Consider the following 23,046-nt stretch of genomic DNA (forward strand, 5'->3'; position numbering starts at 1 on the left):
GCCTAATTTATTTTAGTACTATAATTTGTGTTTACCAAAATAAACTACCTACATTGTGTGGCAGAACCGCCTAATCTAATGCCTCACAGGAGTGCTTGTCTTCCATTAGACACTAAGCACTCGAGGGAGAACACTAAATTACTCGATTCCGTCGGACACACCCCAGGGGAGAACCCGAAAATCCACATTTTTACCACCAGAATCACAAATGAGAGAATAAAGCTTACATTATTCGTAACCATTTCTTACATCACTTTTAATATAACATCAGAGTATAATATTTATTAATGTAATAGCAGAATGAAATCATGTTATCAGAGTTATAAACAATTTAATTAAACAGCGGAATAGAACATGTGAACAGAGTTACAGCAGAAATAGACCTCTATTAATGACATGATGAAGTATTGATATATATAGACTACGGCAACAGATTATGAAACTTTCATTTATAAAAGTATTTGGTGAGAGTTATAAATAACAACTACGATCGTAGCGTAAAGGAAATCCTCTCTGAGCCCACCAGGAGGAATCCACACACAAAGGTCAGCTCAAGCCTCCACCTGTTACCTGCAACAGGAGGAATAAAACCCTGAGTACTCAATTGTACTCAGCAAGACTTACCCGATAGAAGAAAAGAAAAGACTCCAAGGATATGCAAGGCCATCTGGCTTGTGGGTTTATTGCATTTGCAGGAAGCATTACTAAGTGTGCGTCCTTATATTTGATTTTTATTAATAGCCGCATTGGTTCGTTAACTAACCATTCTATGTAAGCACCTGTGCTACTTTCAAGCAAGTGGTAAGCAATCAGATTTCCTTTGTCCATCTTCCATCTTTCATCTTTCAGTTCTTACTACGATGCTAAACCGTAGACAAGCCGTACCGGATAGCCCGGCGATTCGCGAATCAATGCCCCCAGCTGGGTACCCCGAAAACACACGCCCCGCTTGTACCCCAGGCACCAGCAGGACCAACCCATCACTCTCCTGTCCCGGGTGTCCAGGTCCCCGTCCAAACTGGGACTCCAAGCCCCCACCCCTGAGTCCCGGACTCAGTGCGGCGCAAGGACCTCCTCCACCAAAATAAAACCCTGACAGTCGGTCCGGAAAGAGCCGGATCCGCGACAAGAGAGCAACAAGCTTTCCAAGCGCCCATACACAAGTATGTGCTCGGGATAATAAGTCTGTGACCTGCCTAGAGTCATATGCACGATCGGTCCTTAACCGACCAGACAGGGAGAAATGGTGTAACCAAGCTATGACCCGCCTCCGCGGCGACACAACTTCTTACACCCACCAATACCCAAACCATATCCCTGCCCGGTCATCATTTTCCTTTCCAATATTTATTATTTTCCAAGTGATAGTAATCCAATAATATATTTCCTATCTCTCGCGAGTGACAGGCAATCACTCGACTTCTACCGGAGTCCTGTAGCATAGCATTCTACACGATCCTGTCATACTAGTAAGACTTATAGGAATAAAGATATATATGCAAGTGGGTTTCATTCAACTCCTTAACTTAATGCACAAATATTATTTAAACTGCAGAAAGTAGGGGTTATGCACCGGGGCTTGCCTGGGTAAGATATATTAAAAAGTTAGTATCTGCATCTTCAGATCATCCACCAGCAGCTGGATAGAAAGCCCATTGCATCATCTCCTGGAGAGAATACCAGTACACCATCTTCGGATTCCCAATCATCCTTCGATCGATCTGTTGATTCGTCATCGTACCTATATGATATGCATGCGATGCAAATGCGAAGACGTAATTAATCAACTGCAATCGTGACTCGTAAAATACGACGTACGCCTCTCGAGTTAACGGGCTAGTTCTAACGCTGGTCTACGTATCCATGTTGTCGAATAAGACGTTATTTCCCAACAACTATTTTAGTTATATAAACCGACAGTGTTTCCATATTTTATTCTATCAATTTAATCCTTATTCGCAATAAAGTATCATTATCTATCTAGCAAACTAATTATTATTTAGCTACAAAAATTATAGTGAGTAGATAATAATATTAGTAGTTTACTGTCAAGTTTTTAGAGTCAACACTATTACCGATTTATCCCGGAATTTCCTACAAGTTCACCTTTTAACAATATTAAGCATTTTAAAATAATTAGAGCAACCCTAAAAACTTTTTGAGTCTATGTGAACAAAATACATTACTAGGTAGATTATGATTTTATGAGACTAACAAAACTAGTTTGACATTTTTACGATTTTTCTATGATTCACTACTAATTTTACAAGTTTATTTCCAACTAAATTAACACAGGCTTTTAGAAACGAACAGAGCCAGCGAACACGCGGCCACAGCGTGGCCCGGGACCGATGCTTCGGCCCGCAGACACGCGCGCGGCCCAGGCGGCACTCGGTCGGCCCAGGCGCGACATGGGGGGGGTCAGCGGCCCAGGCGCAGGTGGTCCAAACCGGCCCAGCGAGCGCGGCCAGGCCAGCAGCGCGGAAACGGGCCGGCCAGGCAAGCGGCCCAAAGGCACGGCAGCCCAAGGCGGACGGCGCGCGGCAGCGGCAAAGGCGCAGGCGGCGCGGGCAGCGACCCACCAGCCAGCCCACGCGGCCAAGGCGGCTGGTTCTACAGGGACAGCCCACGCGGCCAACGCATCACCTTCTCCTACCAAATCGCGAGCAGAGTAGAGGAACGAGCGTCGAGCCTCACCGACGGCCGGTTCGGCAGAGAAGGGCGCCACGGCGACGACGGACGGCCAGCCCCAGCGCGGGTCCCTCCGCGACCCCAAGGCGGCCGCTGCACGGCCGGAGGTGGTGCCAGGCGTCAGGGCCACGCACCGCGGCGGGCGTAGAGCAGAGGAGCGCCGATGCGGAACCGATTCGATGGAGTCGCCACCGGCAGCGTCAGCGCGGGACATTGCGGGCTCGGGCGCTGTGCGAGAGAGGCAGGGCGATGGCGGGACGGCGCAGGTCATCGGCGGTGCGACGACGGTGAACGCGCGGGGGAGGAGTGCGCGGTGGTGCTGCACACGGAGATGCGGAGAAAGAGGGGAGGGGCACCGGTGCTTCACGGCCCAGGCGCGCGGGTGTGGTACTGCAGCTCGTGCATCGGGAGCAGGGGGAGCCGCAGCGGCCTCAGGCGCGCTGCACCGCAGAAGCAGCGAGCCGTAGGACAATGGCGGAGCAGAGCCGCGCGCAAATGCTAGACGGCCACGGCGGCATGGCTCTCCAGGCGCGGTGACCCACAGTGGTGGCGCGCGCACTCGAGGAAGAAGGCGCGGGCCGGGACGGCGCGTGCTCGGCCGCTCGGAAGCTCGGCCGGAGAGGAGGGAGCGGCCGAGATACACGGGAGGCAGAGCTACGCGCGGGTCGCGGCCATGGCGTGCCGCGGCTTGCGTGTGCCCGCGCGAGGAGGGACCGGCACCGGACGGCGCGGGCCCGGCGGGCGCGAGGCACGGCGCGGAGGAGCAGCCCTGGCGGGTGGTGGCGGTCATGGCCCAACGCTGCGGGACTACAGCAATGACACGAGACCGTGGGGTTCGCGCTTGCCCGCAACGGACCGAGCGACGAATGGTGTAGGCGGTTGGCAGCCGGAGTGAAAGAGAGAGCAGAGATGGCAGAGAAGAGCGGCACAAAGAAAAAGGATGAGAAGAAATGAAGACACGCTGAGACAAGGAATCGGGCAAGCAGCGGGGACAGGAAAGGACGGCGATGCAGTTAGCTCGGCCAAAACTCATTAAGGCAGTGCAGAGACCGTAGTGGCAGGGAGGACGTGGGAAGTAGGCCAGGCAACAGGGACGCTGTCAATCGAGAGACAAGCATGCAGCACGGAAGCTTGGCGGATGCAAACATATGCGTGTGCATATATATATATATATCGTTCTACTTATTAATGGATTTTATTTGTACAAATTACTTTTCATGCTTAATCTAACCGGACAAACCGTCCGCTAGCATCGTCGTTCGACCTTCCCAATTATTTCTACGCACTACGTAATTTAACTTAAGCGTTTATTTGAGTCCACCAAACTATGTCACCTGGGATTCGCTTTCGCTTCACGTATGTTCTAAATCAAAATTTCGAGAAACTCGTTTCGAAAGTTTTATTTGGACCTAAATCGCGGCGCTAAATAAGATCGTAACACCGAGGGTGTTACAACCAACCCCCCTTAAAAAGAATCTCGTCCCGAGATTCGAAACTGGGAGCAGAAAAGGGGAAACACGGTTACATTCCATAGATCAGGGACTACACGAAAGATTACACGACTTCGAATACTAAGCCACACGGAGATCTAGGGATACATGGTTAAGAGCAACTTGATACAACCAAGACCTACTCCCAAAGTCGGGATAGACGAGGGCAATGGAGAAATAACAAGATAATGATTATCCAAAACATGGCGTAGCACCAACAAATCCAGAAACAGTCGACTGAGAAGTAAAACATCGCTAACCCTAAGATTGACTACCCAAAAAGGGAATTTGAACTTCTTCGACGAACCAGATCCTTTCTTCTCCTCAGATTACACCATCACCTCAGACTGACGAACCTAGCTTCACAATGTCGACTGGATTTCGTAGCTCCGCTCAGAATGAGAGGGGAATGGGGATGAAGAAGAGCAAGGACCAAGGGCATCTTATATAGGCGAACGGAGGTGGAAAAGCAACACACCGGAGGCTATTGCGGCGGGGATGGGATACACAGATGGTTCATGCTGTGGGGATAAGCACAACCATGGTGTGCTTCCTGCGCAAGCGGCGGAGGGGGAAATAAAGGAGAGTAGAGGGGGTCCACTCGACGAGGCAGGCGTGCGGGCGGTCGTGTCACCAAAAGAAGAAGGAAAAGAAAAAGAAATGGGGGGGGGGGGGTCCGGTACGGGGACGAGGCGCGAGAGTCGGGAGCCGACCGGATGCTAGAAAAGGAGCAACGCATAGTGCACAAAGACGGTGTGCACTGCACGATGCCGCGGTCACGCGAAAATGGGACAATAATGGACCCGACATCGACGGCGTTCGTAGGGCACGCAGCGAAATAACCCGGCATGCGTAGCACGGTCAACTAAGCACAGGGCTTGGGGCAAAACGTCCACTCTGACTTTTGCAACTACTCCCGACCATCCACTGCTGACCTTCCTTGACCACATCCGTCTTTTCTGTAAACCCAGATCATGTCATACTTCCTTTCTCCAAACCATCTCCTTTTTACCTTGAAAGACACTTTTGCATCCCCATTATGGATTTCCCGTTTGAACACCCGAACATTTTCAAGGAGAAAACTTTAAAACAAAACAGTACGGCGGTGTAACTTGGTAAAGGTACTTGGTTAACAACCTCGATACCAGCGCGTGCCGAGCAGCGTCACATGTGGCAGCTGTTCCACATGGAGCCCTCGGTTTCGTCGCGGCACCATAAGCTTTTAACCAGGCAACTATCACCAACTTACACGCCATGAAGGTAGTGGGGTCATAGACCACAGAGTAAGGGGGTATCGCAAGGGAAAAATTCAACAACAAAGGTTTCCCTCCACAACAAGGGACAAGGAATTCAAATCCAACGACGGATTTGTTTTAAAAAGATTCAAGTGTTCTGTTGGGACATCCAAAGTTAGTCGATACAGTGTCCAATAACATCCAATCACGGCTGATCTGCTTGGCATCTGAATGACAACTTCTCTTGTAACCCGCTTAATATCGCCCTTGAAAACTTGGAGCACGTCTAACGAGACTTTAAGTAAATGGACGCAATAAACACCGCGAAATAATTAAAATGCATGTTCCAACGATCTTACACGGGTACAACGTACAGGCATTCAGGCTCACATTCACGACATAGCATTCACCTACGGTCGGACGATCTCAACAACGACGGACGATAACAACGGCAAGAGTACAATACAGGGGGACAACAACGAAAAACACTACTACTACAGGTACAACATCCCAAGGCAACTAATCTACATCCTCGCGGGGCAACGACTGAGCGAGAGGAATCAAGGGTTCGACTTCTAACACTTCCGAGGGTGGAGGTGCTGGTGGTGCTGCAACACTGGTTCTTCTTCTCTCTGGCAGGTGGATAGGGACCCCTTCCAAGATCGGGGCATCCTGCCTTCCAGCAGCCAACGTCCTCCGTTCGGCCCTGGTGACAAGATAGGCCACCCGCAGCTGATGAACATGCCGGTCTTCGGCTCCCTTTAGAGCTTCCTCCATGGCAGCCTCTCGGCTCTCAGCAGCTGCAGCGCTGGCATGCGCGTCAGCGAGCTGCACCTGGAGCATCCGGTTGAAGATCTCAGCTTCCTCGGCACGCCGAAGGCACGCCCTCAGCTCCAAGGCTTGACGGTCGTACTGCTCATCTAGAGCGAGCAGGTACGTGGTCAAGTGCACCACGGTGGGACTGTCCTCTTGCACATCCCGTCCTTGCAAAGCCTCCATGCGAGCCCTCCATGCCTGTCGATTCTTGTCCAAAGGAGGAAAGAATCGCATGGGGGTACGGGCAATAGGTTCTTCATAGATCTGGCAGAGGTACCGCAAGGCTTTGCGGGCCACGACCTGGTAGGTGTCGACGAAGCGAAACCCGGTTGAGGTCACACTCCAGGCTTTAGTGAGGTCAGGGAACTCTTCACTCTTCTCGATGTAGACGGTAACCTCACACCGCTCGGTGCCATGCTCCTCATACTCACGGCCCTCATACTCGGGGCGATCATTGACTCTGAGCTTTTGCAGGGTGGCATGCAGGATTCTGGGAAAACCCTCAACATTCAGGCAGTAGGTGCTAACCCAGGCTCCTGCCATCTCTGGCGGTGGTTGCAAGGAAGGCTGAGTGAAAAGCTGGCTCAAAGGAGAAGCTAAGCGAGCTAAAGTGTGCTGAGTGGTGGTACCAATGGCTAAGCCAGGCTCTACTTATAAAGGTGGAGCGTTCAGTGGTCCTGGCGCGGTTCACTAGGGTTCCCGCGCGAAATCACTATGGTGGATTGACCAAATTCCGCGCGTTGGAGGCGAGCGACGTGCGATGCCATTACTGACTAGTACGACTGCAGGGCAAGGGTCCGACAAGAGCGCAGAAAGGGGTACAGAGAGACGTGGGTCACGACCGGCGTGAACCACGGGCGAACGCGAAACACAAAGCCATAGTGTAGACCTAACTCTAGGACAGGGACGAGTCAGACATGCACAATACGATACGCGTGACACCTATAGATGGCGTATCTACCAGCAATACAAGCGCTACAATGCACAAACGGGGTATGCATGAATGCACGTCCTATACGTCCTTTCACTGTTGCCACATATAGGGCAACCGTTCTCAGATTTTTGGCACATCGTTCTCTCCCTGTAACTAGTCGATACTATCGAACTATGCTCGAGTCAGTGTACCTGCAGAAACTTGATTAAGCCTATCTAAGTCAGCAGAGTGCCATCTATCCTGGATACATAACCATAGTAATAGGGCTACTTATATAACTTCGCATATAAACGCCCTAACTTTTTGCAACAATGGGTTGTCAAATTTTTATTTAGAAAAGGTTTTTGAAGCTTTATTTCCTCATTTATGCTCTGATACCACCTGTGGCAGAACCGCCTAATCTAATGCCTCACAGGAGTGCTTGTCTTCCATTAGACACTAAGCACTCGAGGGAGAACACTAAATTACTCGATTCCGTCGGACACACCCCAGGGGAGAACCCGAAAATCCACATTTTTACCACCAGAATCACAAATGAGAGAATAAAGCTTACATCATTCGTAACCATTTCTTACATCACTTTTAATATAACATCAGAGTATAATATTTATTAATGTAATAGCAGAATGAAATCATGTTATCAGAGTTATAAACAATTTAATTAAACAGCGGAATAGAACATGTGAACAGAGTTACAGCAGAAATAGACCTCTATTAATGACATGATGAAGTATTGATATATATAGACTACGGCAACAGATTATGAAACTTTCATTTATAAAAGTATTTGGTGAGAGTTATAAATAACAACTACGATCGTAGCGTAAAGGAAATCCTCTCTGAGCCCACCAGGAGGAATCCACACACAAAGGTCAGCTCAAGCCTCCACCTGTTACCTGCAACAGGAGGAATAAAACCCTGAGTACTCAATTGTACTCAGCAAGACTTACCCGATAGAAGAAAAGAAAAGACTCCAAGGATATGCAAGGCCATCTGGCTTGTGGGTTTATTGCATTTGCAGGAAGCATTACTAAGTGTGCGTCCTTATATTTGATTTTTATTAATAGCCGCATTGGTTCGTTAACTAACCATTCTATGTAAGCACCTGTGCTACTTTCAAGCAAGTGGTAAGCAATCAGATTTCCTTTGTCCATCTTCCATCTTTCATCTTTCAGTTCTTACTACGATGCTAAATCGTAGACAAGCCGTACCGGATAGCCCGGCGATTCGCGAATCAATGCCCCCAGCTGGGTACCCCGAAAACACACGCCCCGCTTGTACCCCAGGCACCAGCAGGACCAACCCATCACTCTCCTGTCCCGGGTGTCCAGGTCCCCGTCCAAACTGGGACTCCAAGCCCCCGCCCCTGAGTCCCGGACTCAGTGCGGCGCAAGGACCTCCTCCACCAAAATAAAACCCTGACAGTCGGTCCGGAAAGAGCCGGATCCGCGACAAGAGAGCAACAAGCTTTCCAAGCGCCCATACACAAGTATGTGCTCGGGATAATAAGTCTGTGACCTGCCTAGAGTCATATGCACGATCGGTCCTTAACCGACCAGACAGGGAGAAATGGTGTAACCAAGCTATGACCCGCCTCCGCGGCGACACAACTTCTTACACCCACCAATACCCAAACCATATCCCTGCCCGGTCATCATTTTCCTTTCCAATATTTATTATTTTCCAAGTGATAGTAATCCAATAATATATTTCCTATCTCTCGCGAGTGACAGGCAATCACTCGACTTCTACCGGAGTCCTGTAGCATAGCATTCTACACGATCCTGTCATACTAGTAAGACTTATAGGAATAAAGATATATATGCAAGTGGGTTTCATTCAACTCCTTAACTTAATGCACAAATATTATTTAAACTGCAGAAAGTAGGGGTTATGCACCGGGGCTTGCCTGGGTAAGATATATTAAAAAGTTAGTATCTGCATCTTCAGATCATCCACCAGCAGCTGGATAGAAAGCCCATTGCATCATCTCCTGGAGAGAATACCAGTACACCATCTTCGGATTCCCAATCATCCTTCGATCGATCTGTTGATTCGTCATCGTACCTATATGATATGCATGCGATGCAAATGCGAAGACGTAATTAATCAACTGCAATCGTGACTCGTAAAATACGACGTACGCCTCTCGAGTTAACGGGCTAGTTCTAACGCTGGTCTACGTATCCATGTTGTCGAATAAGACGTTATTTCCCAACAACTATTTTAGTTATATAAACCGACAGTGTTTCCATATTTTATTCTATCGATTTAATCCTTATTCGCAATAAAGTATCATTATCTATCTAGCAAACTAATTATTATTTAGCTACAAAAATTATAGTGAGTAGATAATAATATTAGTAGTTTACTGTCAAGTTTTTAGAGTCAACACTATTACCGATTTATCCCGGAATTTCCTACAAGTTCACCTTTTAACAATATTAAGCATTTTAAAATAATTAGAGCAACCCTAAAAACTTTTTGAGTCTATGTGAACAAAATACATTACTAGGTAGATTATGATTTTATGAGACTAACAAAACTAGTTTGACATTTTTACGATTTTTCTATGATTCACTACTAATTTTACAAGTTTATTTCCAACTAAATTAACACAGGCTTTTAGAAACGAACAGAGCCAGCGAACACGCGGCCACAGCGTGGCCCGGGACCGATGCTTCGGCCCGCAGACACGCGCGCGGCCCAGGCGGCACTCGGTCGGCCCAGGCGCGACATGGGGGGGGTCAGCGGCCCAGGCGCAGGTGGTCCAAACCGGCCCAGCGAGCGCGGCCAGGCCAGCAGCGCGGAAACGGGCCGGCCAGGCAAGCGGCCCAAAGGCACGGCAGCCCAAGGCGGACGGCGCGCGGCAGCGGCAAAGGCGCAGGCGGCGCGGGCAGCGACCCACCAGCCAGCCCACGCGGCCAAGGCGGCTGGTTCTACAGGGACAGCCCACGCGGCCAACGCATCACCTTCTCCTACCAAATCGCGAGCAGAGTAGAGGAACGAGCGTCGAGCCTCACCGACGGCCGGTTCGGCAGAGAAGGGCGCCACGGCGACGACGGACGGCCAGCCCCAGCGCGGGTCCCTCCGCGACCCCAAGGCGGCCGCTGCACGGCCGGAGGTGGTGCCAGGCGTCAGGGCCACGCACCGCGGCGGGCGTAGAGCAGAGGAGCGCCGATGCGGAACCGATTCGATGGAGTCGCCACCGGCAGCGTCAGCGCGGGACATTGCGGGCTCGGGCGCTGTGCGAGAGAGGCAGGGCGATGGCGGGACGGCGTAGGTCATCGGCGGTGCGACGACGGTGAACGCGCGGGGGAGGAGTGCGCGGTGGTGCTGCACACGGAGATGCGGAGAAAGAGGGGAGGGGCACCGGTGCTTCACGGCCCAGGCGCGCGGGTGTGGTACTGCAGCTCGTGCATCGGGAGCAGGGGGAGCCGCAGCGGCCTCAGGCGCGCTGCACCGCAGAAGCAGCGAGCCGTAGGACAATGGCGGAGCAGAGCCGCGCGCAAATGCTAGACGGCCACGGCGGCATGGCTCTCCAGGCGCGGTGACCCACAGTGGTGGCGCGCGCACTCGAGGAAGAAGGCGCGGGCCGGGACGGCGCGTGCTCGGCCGCTCGGAAGCTCGGCCGGAGAGGAGGGAGCGGCCGAGATACACGGGAGGCAGAGCTGCGCGCGGGTCGCGGCCATGGCGTGCCGCGGCTTGCGTGTGCCCGCGCGAGGAGGGACCGGCACCGGACGGCGCGGGCCCGGCGGGCGCGAGGCACGGCGCGGAGGAGCAGCCCTGGCGGGTGGTGGCGGTCATGGCCCAACGCTGCGGGACTACAGCAATGACACGAGACCGTGGGGTTCGCGCTTGCCCGCAACGGACCGAGCGACGAATGGTGTAGGCGGTTGGCAGCCGGAGTGAAAGAGAGAGCAGAGATGGCAGAGAAGAGCGGCACAAAGAAAAAGGACGAGAAGAAATGAAGACACGCTGAGACAAGGAATCGGGCAAGCAGCGGGGACAGGAAAGGACGGCGATGCAGTTAGCTCGGCCAAAACTCATTAAGGCAGTGCAGAGACCGTAGTGGCAGGGAGGACGTGGGAAGTAGGCCAGGCAACAGGGACGCTGTCAATCGAGAGACAAGCATGCAGCACGGAAGCTTGGCGGATGCAAACATATGCGTGTGCATATATATATATATATCGTTCTACTTATTAATGGATTTTATTTGTACAAATTACTTTTCATGCTTAATCTAACCGGACAAACCGTCCGCTAGCATCGTCGTTCGACCTTCCCAATTATTTCTACGCACTACGTAATTTAACTTAAGCGTTTATTTGAGTCCACCAAACTATGTCACCTGGGATTCGCTTTCGCTTCACGTATGTTCTAAATCAAAATTTCGAGAAACTCGTTTCGAAAGTTTTATTTGGACCTAAATCGCGGCGCTAAATAAGATCGTAACACCGAGGGTGTTACACATTGTCCATTGCCGAGCCAATTTTACAGTTTTTTTCTATCTATGCCTAAATTAGTGCATGCTGATCAGTACGTGCAGCGAGCCGTTGTGGCAAAATATTTATCTTCCTCTATGATGAACAGTTCCAGTGGTTTGGTAATATAAACTTTCCTCCATATTTTTCTTAAAACTTAACGAATGAGAATAACAGGTAAAGTTGATCGGTTAATTACATTTTTGCAGGTCTGCATAGGCTGTCCAATGTGCTTCCGATATCAGTACTGAACAAACCAGGTAACCTATATGTAGTCTTTAGCTTGATTTTGTAAAGCTAGACAAAATTTACTTGATCGAAGAAGCAATGAGGGGAACATAACTCAGCTTAAGGTCGCTATCTAAGTTAAATGCTGCTAGCTCTAACATACTTAGAACAAACTTCTTTGGAAGTTGTCTTCTTGTAGATTCAGTTGTTGTCCTTATTTTGTCACAAATTGGTTTTTGCAGAAACATGAATGCTAATTTTAGTGCCTCATTGTGCTGCTTTTTTTTTATCATTGGTGAATTTGCCTTAGTAATGCGATTACCTCAAACCTATCTGTTTACTGCTAAACAAGACTGATTACATATTGGTTCTTTTCAAGGATCACAACATACTTTGCAGTTTTAAATTTTATCAATCTGATCACCTTTAATTTTGTCCTTTACTTAAAATAGGTTTCCTAACCATACTAGATTATGGTTGACTGGTGATCTTTCTGTACATGTTCTGCTCTTTTATTTGTGGTTATTACCAAATAGTATATTTGGAATAGATCACTTTAATTACGAGTTTTATTTGGTTTAGGTATCGATCTTTAAAGAAATTGATACATCGTTTACCATATCGTCATAAAGATGCCACAACTAGGCAGCTGTTATGCTTTACCGACAAGTTATTTGATCATTTTAGTTTCAAAAAATCAGTTTTATGTACGAAGGCCCTTTCTCTGACGTTCTACTCCTTTCTACGAAAGGTTCAGCTAACTGTGTAGACCATTCTGTCTGTACAGGCTATGTCTGTTGTGGTTGAGCGTGACAGGCTGCTGCAAGTGTGATGGTGCAGGAGACACTGCCTGACTCTATAAAGTGCAGCAGCTTCTCGGACAAGCCGCAATGTCACCCTGAAATGTTTCAGCTGCCCGCTCCCCGCTGCCATTCTATTCCAAGTATCACATACTCCGTACACATCATGCAATTAACCCACACTCATCAAACCCCCAGGTACCACACGAGTGCACGCACAAGCCAACAAGAATGTATTATTATAGGGTGGGTATCATACGGTTGTTCATTTCAGTGAAGGAAGACATCAGGAATAGAGGAATCCAATTCCAATCTCAAGGTGACTGCGCTCTGCTCTCGATCCCTGATAGGGAAAATCACGCTGAGTGGCGAGCAGAGCCTATTGGATTCGGAGCTCTGATTGTTTTGACTTTGGTGCTTACTTATGCAAGTCACACATATGCACGAGCATACACACGCACAAACATCAAAATTCACTGCCAGATTAGCATTTGTGATTGTAACTTTTGCTTTTGCCAAAATGGCACTACCAAACCCATAGCAGAACTCTATCTGTCCGCATAGCAAAATTCTTTTTTCCCCCTTTTGACCACACTTCAGTATTCATAGTCTCAAAATGTATTAGGCTCCTATATTTTTTACTTCATAGTTGCGAGATATATCATCGTCCAATATTTAGCTAAACAATATTAAAATATCGTATTATGATGGATAAAACAATAGGTCACCTGGATGGCTTATTTGTTTTGGTACACTTAGTTCACTTTTGTTATTTCAGAAATTACAGATTACCACTTGCTCATGAATTCTCGCTATTATATACTCCTATGTTTACTCAACGTGCTATCTTGGTGGATTTTCAAGATGCCGTTCCATCTCCCCAAACTACATCCTCATGTTACACATGCCACAATATATGTTTGGGTTTCATGGCAGAATTAATGTCAACCTTGTAACTGTGAATGAAAAGGTACATGGTAGTTTCAACAATCGCAATTATTATGCTAATAGCATCTACAGGTGGAGCATATGATGAGGTCAAAGTTAAAGTGCTAATAGTCCATCTGCGTAGCTCTTGTTCTCTGTTATTGTGCTTTTGGCAAGAACTCAAATACTTGAATTTGAATCAAAATTCTTTAAGAATAATTTCAATCTGACTGCAGCTAACATATTCTGCGGATGTGTGGATGAGCTTGAGAGCCAACTCTCCAAACATGGAAGCCTTAAAAAACTCTACTTTTATCATTAGCATCTTACCACAGTAAGTTAATACTGCTTTGTGATTCTCATAGTCCTTTAAATCTTTTCTAAGTACCTAGACTTTTATGCTGATAATAAGTCCTTTTTTGCCCTGGGACCCACAGATCTTCAGAAATACAATGTTCGGCCCGGAAGGTTGTCCACGACATTGTTGTACTTCACTTGGAGTTGCTTCCAGTTTTTCAGAATGTGCCTCTACAATTATTCCTGAATAGGTATATTTGAATTCACTATATGATTTCAGTTTCAGCATTATTTTGATGCTTACAGCATCCTCAAGAAGTTCTTTGCGACACGGCGCTTTGAAGATTAGTAAAATATTATAAGGCAACACATATACTATTAATTTATGGTTAGCAAGATGAACATTTGCTATGCTTGATTTGTCGAGCAAGAAGCAAGCCAGCTGCCTATGACTTGGGATGTGCAGCCTCTGAACTGCCACTGACATAATAATCCTATATGCTCCAACAGTCACTCTTATTATGACATAACAGTTATGTCCTCAGTCTGTTACCCAGATTCTTCCTCTATAGGGTTGCATTTCTCTTCCGTGCTTGGCATATTAATTAGTGAATCTATCTTTGTTTCTAATGTAGGTTAACAAAATTGGCAGAGATTCTATCTCTTATGTGGAGTCCCTTATTGCGTCTATCGTGGGTGGATAAGAAGGTTTGATAAGTATTCTAGATTCAGAAGGGCACGCGCAAGGGCAATCCTTTATGTATGAACTGCCCTATAGCTACCCGCGCGCAAGGGCGCGCGCCTTCCACTAGTAAGTCATAATAACCATCCAAACGGATCGGAACGGACAAAAAGTGGACGACGGTTGCAAGAAATCAACATGTTCGCTTGCTCGTATACGATCGTGGATTATAAGTTGGAATAATATTTTTCTCTCACACCAAACCAGCTAGCAGTAAATAATCTACGATCGTTTACGACGAAACGAATAGGCTGAGATACCCAAGAACATGGTTTAGAAATAAGCCAAAGGATGCTAGTCCAGTTGGTTAGCAGTTCCGGAGACACCCCTTAGGTCCTGAGTTCAAATTTCTATAGGAGCGAATTTTAGGTTGAGGATAAAAAAATTCCCTCGCTCGCCCCAGGCCAAAGCACAGGTTAAGAGACGGCCCTGTGTATGGATGGAGCGGAGATTCAGGGATTTTCTCAGTCTATGTGAGAAAACCTTCTTCTTAATCACAGTACCATGAGGACGGTCATAACCTCCGCAGGCTGAGTTTTTTTTTTTTAGAAATGAAGATGAGTCGCCCCTCACATTCGTGGAGAGCGTACACGTGCATGGATTTATGCCGGAACAAGATAAGATAAGCGTTTGTTGCTTGGTTCGTTCGTATACGACAGATCTGTATGTGTACGTTAGGGACCGTCGCGTGAGGCTCTAGTGGCTTGTGGTACCGTACCGTAGCAGTAGCTTGTCCCGCCCGGCCTTGTTGGCTTGAACTCCAATAATAATATTTTTTTTCACAATAAATCAGCATCAACATCAATCGTTTTTTTAGCCAGTCGAATAACCTTAATTGGCAGCTCTCCTCGGTCTCGTCTTCGATCGATTGATCTATCCGCTCCAATCGTTTCATGCGATTCGACCCCTCCACTCAGGCCTTGTTTAGATTGCAAATTTTTGCAATCTGGACACTGTAGCACGTTTTGTTTGTATTTGACAAACTTTGTCCGATCATGGACTAACTAGGCTCAAAAGATTCGTCTCGTGATTTACAACCAAATTGTGCAATTATTTATTTTTTTACCTACATTTAATGCTCCATGCATGTGTCTAAAAATTGATGTGATGGAGAAAGAGTGAAAAAACTTAGAATTTTAAGGCAATCTATACAAGGCCTCAATCTCTCTCGCCTCTCTCCATCTCTTTCGTTCAATCTTCACCTCGAACTAGCATGCATAGCCATAGCCCCACGCCCCCACCGCTTGCATTGGCTGTTTCTGCCAAGTGCCAACCAGCCTCGTGATAGCTGTAGCCACCACTTTCAGAGCCTACGTACGCACCAAAATCAGGCCTCAGATGCATGATCCTTGCTCGCTCAAACGTTGCGATCTCAACCAAACGTCCAATGATTGAGTGACCAACACGCGCTACATCTAGCCACAGCTGAAGCTTCGCAAGTACACAAGTCCTGGTGCAGTTGACGCCAAGCCGATGGATCCACGGACCAAACGGGGGAAACACAGGCCGCTGGAACGTCGTTTCAGAGAAAGGCACGCGATGTCCACTGAAGAAGCCACAAGAAGTCGACGGCTGCGGATGCACGGCACCCCCTCACTTTCTTTTCTGGCAATAAACCGCTTTAGCTTCAGCTCCGGCATCATCAAATCAAACGTGTAAACGTGCTGTCTCACCTGCCAAGCACTCCTCGCCATCGCACCGACGCAACGGACCGGCGGACCCCGTCCCGTGCCTGCGATGCGAAGTGCCAAATGGAAATGGCACCAACCATGCAGGCCTTCTTTTTATTGGCAAGCACGGCGCCGACCCACCCTCGCGCTCGGTCGCTCTCGCTCCCGGCGGGGCGCTACGTCGTCGTCGTCTCGCTAACGTCCCCACATCAACCGGTTGGTGGCCGCGTTTATTTATTAACCGTCCGCCTAGGCGTCTAGCCGGTCAGTGTCAGGCGCAGCGCAGTCAGCCCGTGGCGGAGGAAGCAGACGAGGCGAGGTGAGGAAACCAGCGCGACTGCGCGAGGAACCGCCCCCCAAGAGCGAGCGCGTCGTCGGTCTGTCGCATCGCATCACGAGCTCGCTCGCTCGGCCGGCGCACAACCTACCCTCCCGCCCGGCTCCGTTGCCCGCTCGCTCTCCGATTCCGAACAGGCAAACCGCGTCGCTGCCCGCCCCCGCCGCGCCGCGCCGCGCCTCTAACCCCCACCCAACTCTGCCTCTGCCTCCGATCCCACGCGCCCAGCGCGTTAAGTATTCATCCGCCTCGGTTCACCCCCCGCGCATCTGAATATCTGATCTGGTTCCCACCCGCGGGCACCGCGTCGCATCGCCGCCGCCGCAGCCGAATCTCGCGCGCGCGGCGCGGGATCTCGCGGGCCCGGGCCCCACGATCCGGCGATTGGGATGAGAGTGGGGCGCCGGCGATGACAGGCTCGGCGGCCTCGCTGGGCCTGCGGTCCGGGAGCTACGGCTCCCTCGCGGCCGCCGTCGTCGGCAGCGGCGGGAGGAAGGCCGGCGCCGGCGCCGCCTGCCGCCCGCTGCGCGGGGAGAAGGAGCGCCTGCAGCTGCTGCACCGCGCGCTGCGGCTGGTCGGCCGACGCAGGGCCGGCGTGCTCCTGCTGCTCGCCGTCGCGTCCGCCGCCGTCTTCTGCTCCCTCTTCGCCGTCGTCAAAGGTCCGCGTGCCATCCCAGCTACCTTGATCGTCTCCTCTCCTCTCCTCTAATGCTGGCTGCTTCTGCGCGCGTTTGGTGCTCTGCTTTCTGGCCTGGTCTTTGTGATGTGGGTTCCTTTTAGTTTAGAAGATACTAGAGCACTGTGCTGGGGTCATGCAGCTGGCGTTTACAGAATTTGAACTGGTTTGTTATCTTTTTTATAAACAATGGGGAACAATCGTGGTTGCATACTCCACTCCGTGTTGAGGATGCTGTCAAATGCTTGCACCTGTTACAGGGTCATGCAGCTGGCGTTTACAGAATTTGAACTGGTTCGTTATGTTTTAAACAACGGGGAACAATCGTGTGCGCGTACTCCACTCCGTGTAGAGGATGCTGTCAAATGCTTGCACCTGTTACATACTCGCCGCGCTGATAGTGTGACAACCCCCTCCTCACTTCTCACATCGTAGTCCTGTGTCGCCGAGTATGACCTGGTCTTTTGCGAGCTAGTGTGTATTTTGATAAAAGGTAGTGTATAATTTTTTGTTTGGGTAATTATGTTTCATGCTGAACTGCTGATGGCTATGGTTAAAATGATTAGGGAATTCACTCTGAGATGTTTTGGGCATTTGTTTCTTTTTTTTTTAGAAAAATCAAATGGCCGAGTTGAGCTCAGCTCTGTTGTGCTTGTGCCTATCTTGCATGACCTTTAGCAATGGATTTTGTTGCTAATTGAGATGACCAAACCAGGACACTTGATTTATGTTCCAAGCCATGGGCCTTTCAGTTTGCTGCTCGTGTTGTATGCCTTTTGTTAAAATGTGCAATGTTCTCAGGAATTGTCAAACAGATGTTTTCTATTGGAATGTGCCTTGTGGTTACAAAGTAGTATAGCCACTGACTGTTTTCCTCATAACTTGTTTCAGATGACAGTAATTCAATTAGTATTGTAAATAACTACGAAGTCCCAAATGCCATACAGAAGTCAGAGTATCCCAGCACAACACGGCCTCTAATGATGTCCGGAAACCAATACTCCACCAGTGTTGTCAACAAAATCGAGCGTCCAAGTCGGCTTCATCTTTCATATGCAAACTTCACACATCCTTGTGAAGGCTTCTCAGTTCCTCCTCCGCTGGTTGATAAGAAACGCACTGGACCCCGACGTAAGAGTTATTATTTGCATCTTTCTACTAGCATGGCAAATTAATTTGTAAATAATCACTGATCATGTTATCTGTTTCTCATTTTCCTCTGTAGCATGCCCTGTTTGCTATGTTTCTGTGGATCAAGCATTTGCCTTGATGCCCCTACAAGCTTCACCATCACCTGTCCTAAAGAACTTAAACTATGTATCAGAAGATGGTATTACTGCAAATTTATCAAATCAGGGATCTGGATTTGGAGGGCATCCATCCCTGGAGCAGAGAAACAATTCTTTCAACATTAATGAATCAATGACTGTCCACTGCGGGTAGGTTACATGCATCCCTTGTCCAGACTAAATCTGCACTTGTTCAAAATAAATGTAGTTTCAATGTGAGTACTGAAGTTAATGTTTTATACTATTTGCTATCAGCTTTGTCAGAGGAAAGAAGCCTGGCCAAGGTACTGGATTCGATATCCAGGATGATGATCTGCTAGAGATGGAACAATGCCGTGAGCTAGTCGTAGCTTCTGCTATTTTTGGTATGCATTACTGTTCGCTAATAGTATTAGCTCTTTGTCCTAAAAAAGTGTCTTCACTGTGATTGCAATGAGTCTCTCTGCTCACTATTTGTATACCATTGCTCAGGAAATTATGATATGATTCAACATCCGAGGAACATCAGTGAATTTTCAAAGGCAAATGCATGTTTCTATATGTTTGTAGATGAAGAAACAGAGGCTTATGTCAAGAATTCTAGTTCTCTGTACAATAATAATAAAGTTGGACTGTGGAGGCTGGTGGTTGTCCGAAACCTCCCTTATGAAGACCCAAGGCGTACAGGAAAGGTGCCTATCTTACGAATTGCGATAACAGATTTTTTCCCCTTGTGATTTGTGCATCTATTATCAGCACCCATTTTAATAATCAACAAAAAAAAACGTTGGTTTCTGAATATGAATCTCATATCAACATAGTACCTAATCTAAAGACAACGAAGCTTCTTTTGGAACAGAAAGAACTCACCAGGCTTTTAATCATAGCCATATCTTAGAACATCATAAGAAACTGGGGATAATTTAAGTGCTCAAATGTACACTATGAAAAAAATGGATAAAGTGATAGCATGTATGCTTGTCAAACTTATTGAGTGAGCTACTATGCAAATTATGCTCTTGTGTTATCCATCATTTCTTTCTCATATATACTCAACATATTCTGGCCTATATAACTGATTTTCATTATTGGCTCTTTTGCCTTGACTTAGCTGCTGTAACCTTGATTTGTTTTCAAATAGGTAACTATTATATGATTCAGTAGTCGAGGCCACTCATTATGTGTTTTCTAGGTGTTGTTTGAAGTAATTCCTTCCAGGTGTCTAAAAATTCTTCTATATATATAGCTATTAGTTTTGTTGACTTTAGTAGTAGTTTGATTGCAGGAAATGTATTTGTTATTTGCATCAGCATTGTTACCTTCTTATCTGTACACTGTTTTCATCAAGTTAAATGGACAAATACTTATCTGTGCAGATTCCAAAACTTCTGCTCCATAGGCTTTTTCCAAATGTGAGATTTTCAGTTTGGATAGATGCAAAACTTGAGCTTGTTGCGGATCCCTATCTCCTGCTTGAGAGGTATTCTTGATGTAGAGAGCTTTACTTGTAATGTCCTACATTTTGATGATTCTATACTTCTATTCTTGGAGAGAAAATCTGGAAAAGATATATAACCTGTCAAATTGAGGAAAGCTAAATGAATTCGGGGCAACTTCACTTCAATTTCTTATAACCAATACTATCGTGAACTAGTTACAGTAGATTTGGATCTGTGGCAGGTTTTTGTTATATTTGTATCTTATCATTTTAGTACGGCATTTATTTGAGTGTTCCATGTAAATTGGACTTCATCAAGGGTCAGCCTTAAGCCCGTTTCTCTTTGCCTTGGTAATGGATAAGGTTACCAGGAACATACAAGGGGATATCTCTTGGTGTATGTTGTTCGCTGATGATGTAGTGTTAGTGGACGAAAGCCAGGCGGGAGTAAGTAGGAAACTAGAGTTATGGCGGCAGACCCTTGAGTCTAAAGGTTTTAGATTGAGCAGAACTAAAACCAAATACATGAGATGCGACTTTGGCGGAGTTGTACAGGAGGAGGGAGATGTGAGTTTGGAAGGTCAAGCAGTGCCTAAGAAGGATACCTTTCGTTATCTGGGATCGATGCTACAGAGGGATGGAGATATTGATGCGGACGTTAGCCATAGAATCAAAGCAGGGTGAATCAAGTAGCGACAAGCTTCTGGCATTCTCTGTGACAAGAGGGTACCACAAAAGCTAAAAGGGAAATTCTATAGAACGGCGATTAGACCGGCTATGTTGTATGGAGCAGAATGTTGGCCTACAAAGATTCGACATGTTCAACAACTGACTGTTGCAGAAATACGTATGTTACGATGGATTTGCGGTCACACAATAATGGACCGAGTTTGGAACGATGATATACGTGATCGCCTAAAGGTAGCACCAATTGAAGAAAAGCTTGTCCAATATCGGTTGAGGTTGTTTGGCCATGTCCAAAGGAGACCTCTAGAGACACCAGTGCATTGTGGAGTCCTAAGCCAAGCTAATAATACGAGGAGAGGTAGAGGAAGCCCGAAATTGACATGGGGGGAGGCAATAAAAAGAGATTTGAAAGCTTGGGATATACCTAGAGATCTATGTTTGAATAGGTGTACTTGAAAAGCAGCTATCGAAGTGCCTGAATCGTGACTTGGGGCTCTTGGTGGGTTTCAACTCTAGCCTACCCCAACTTGCTTGACTGAAAGGCTATGTTGTGTAAATTGGGCTGTTGTAAGTGATAATGAATAATCTGATTTCTTATAATATTAGATTCCTGTGGAGGAAGAATACCACTTTTGCAATCTCTCGGCATTACAAACGCTTTGATGTGTTTGAAGAAGCAGAAGCTAATAAAGCTGCTGGGAAGTATGACAACGCGTCAATTGATTACCAAATAGAGTTTTACAGAAATGAAGGCCTAACACATTATTCTCCTGCTAAGCTTCCCATCACAAGTGGTCAGTTATCTCATCAGTGATCAGATTATGGTAATGGCACTTCAGTTTCTTGCTGAAATCCTAATGTTGCACCTTTTGCTTCACATGCAGATGTCCCTGAAGGCTGTGTGATCATCAGAGAACACATCCCCATCACGAACCTCTTCACGTGCCTATGGTTCAATGAAGTTGACCGCTTCACCTCCAGGGACCAAATGAGTTTCAGCACCGTCCGGGACAAAATCAGGGCTAGAGTTGGCTGGATGCCTGAAATGTTCATGGACTGCGAAAGGCGCAACTTTGTCGTTCAGGTATTGCCGCTGACCCACAATCCATTATGTCATTCGGTCCTCCCCCACCTTTTTCTATTGCACCTGTTCGCTAGATCGTTTTTTTTTTTGTTTTTTTTGTTTTATAAGCTGGCTCATACTATTTCGTTGTGAGAGAAAAATATTGTATCATGACTGGTAAATATGGCTGATACGATCAAGCGAACAAACAGGTGGCCCTTTTAATTTGGGTGTTGTACTACGGGCTGCACATGTTAAGCTCACAAGTACATCTGTCGCTGTTGACTTTGCACCAGGCATACCACAGGGAGCTACTGGAGCAGATGATTGCGTCCGGTAGGATGCCCCCTTCGGCGACGGTGGCGACCGACGCACCACCATCTCGGAAAGTCCGGGCAGGTAGCAGGAAAGCTCCTCCGTCGAAGAAGCCCTCCGTGAAGCGGAAAAAGGAGAAGAAATCGAGGTCGCGACGGCGTCTCCCGAGACCCGTCGCCGGGGGGTTGGGTGCGATGTGACGTAAGTTTTCCTCAGTAGCAGAGTCTGGATACTCCCACACAGTCACATTTATTATACAGCGTGTACCAGAATACAAACAATGTTCCATTAGAGATGGGGCTTGTAACCGTGCCCCGGCGAAATTTGTTCATAGTTTTGTTCATCATTGTTGTACATAACAGCGCCAAACCAATATTCAATTTTGTTCATTGATATTACTCAGTTCCATTGATGTTATGTTCGGCTATTTGTGGGGGCGCCCTGCATAGGCAGTTCGCCCTTTATTATTTTGTAAATTTTGTGCAAGTACTACTCGTTCAAAAGGTAGCCCCGGCTATTCGGGTCTGTTCGCTTGGTTGAATTCTGGGGGAATCTGAATGGTTTAGAGAAATATTGGAGGAATTTATGAGGAAAAAAATACTGTTCTGAATAAAAAGAATAAACGGATAGTCGAGTTTAAGGACACGCGAACGGTCCGGTCCTCACAGTCACGGGTCAGCAGGTCCTGGTCAGGTGGGGGTGTGAAGCTGTGGGCCAGTCTGCGCTAAAAGATTTGCGCCCTACCAGACGTTCCGCAGTCACAATCACTGCAGCCAGACGTGTCGCTGGTTACCAAGAAGTAAAAGTTTGTGCCCTAAAAAAAAAGTAAGTTCTTGTTTAGTTCCAACTCAAAATCTCAAAAAGTGATATAGTAGCTATCACATCGAATGTTTGCGGCTTGTGTATGGAGCATTAAATGTAGATGAAAAAAAAACTAATTGCACAGTT

At 47.5% G+C, this 23,046-nt stretch overlaps 1 protein-coding gene across 1 annotated transcript; it reads left to right on the plus strand.

The window, feature by feature from the left end:
* The first annotated feature begins 16,560 nt into the window (after positions 1-16,560).
* Positions 16,561-22,504, plus strand: LOC136511405 (probable hexosyltransferase MUCI70). The gene is made up of 9 exons (XM_066505472.1): positions 16,561-17,310; positions 18,219-18,458; positions 18,553-18,766; positions 18,872-18,981; positions 19,088-19,287; positions 19,972-20,075; positions 21,327-21,514; positions 21,605-21,804; positions 22,080-22,504. The coding sequence occupies exons 1-9, from the start codon at positions 17,061-17,063 to the stop codon at positions 22,296-22,298; spliced, it is 1,725 nt and encodes a 574-aa protein (XP_066361569.1). The 5' UTR covers positions 16,561-17,060; the 3' UTR covers positions 22,299-22,504.
* Positions 22,505-23,046: the final 542 nt, after the last annotated feature.

Source organism: Miscanthus floridulus, chromosome 16 (assembly GCF_019320115.1).
Source record: "Miscanthus floridulus cultivar M001 chromosome 16, ASM1932011v1, whole genome shotgun sequence".
NCBI lineage: Eukaryota > Viridiplantae > Streptophyta > Magnoliopsida > Poales > Poaceae > Miscanthus > Miscanthus floridulus.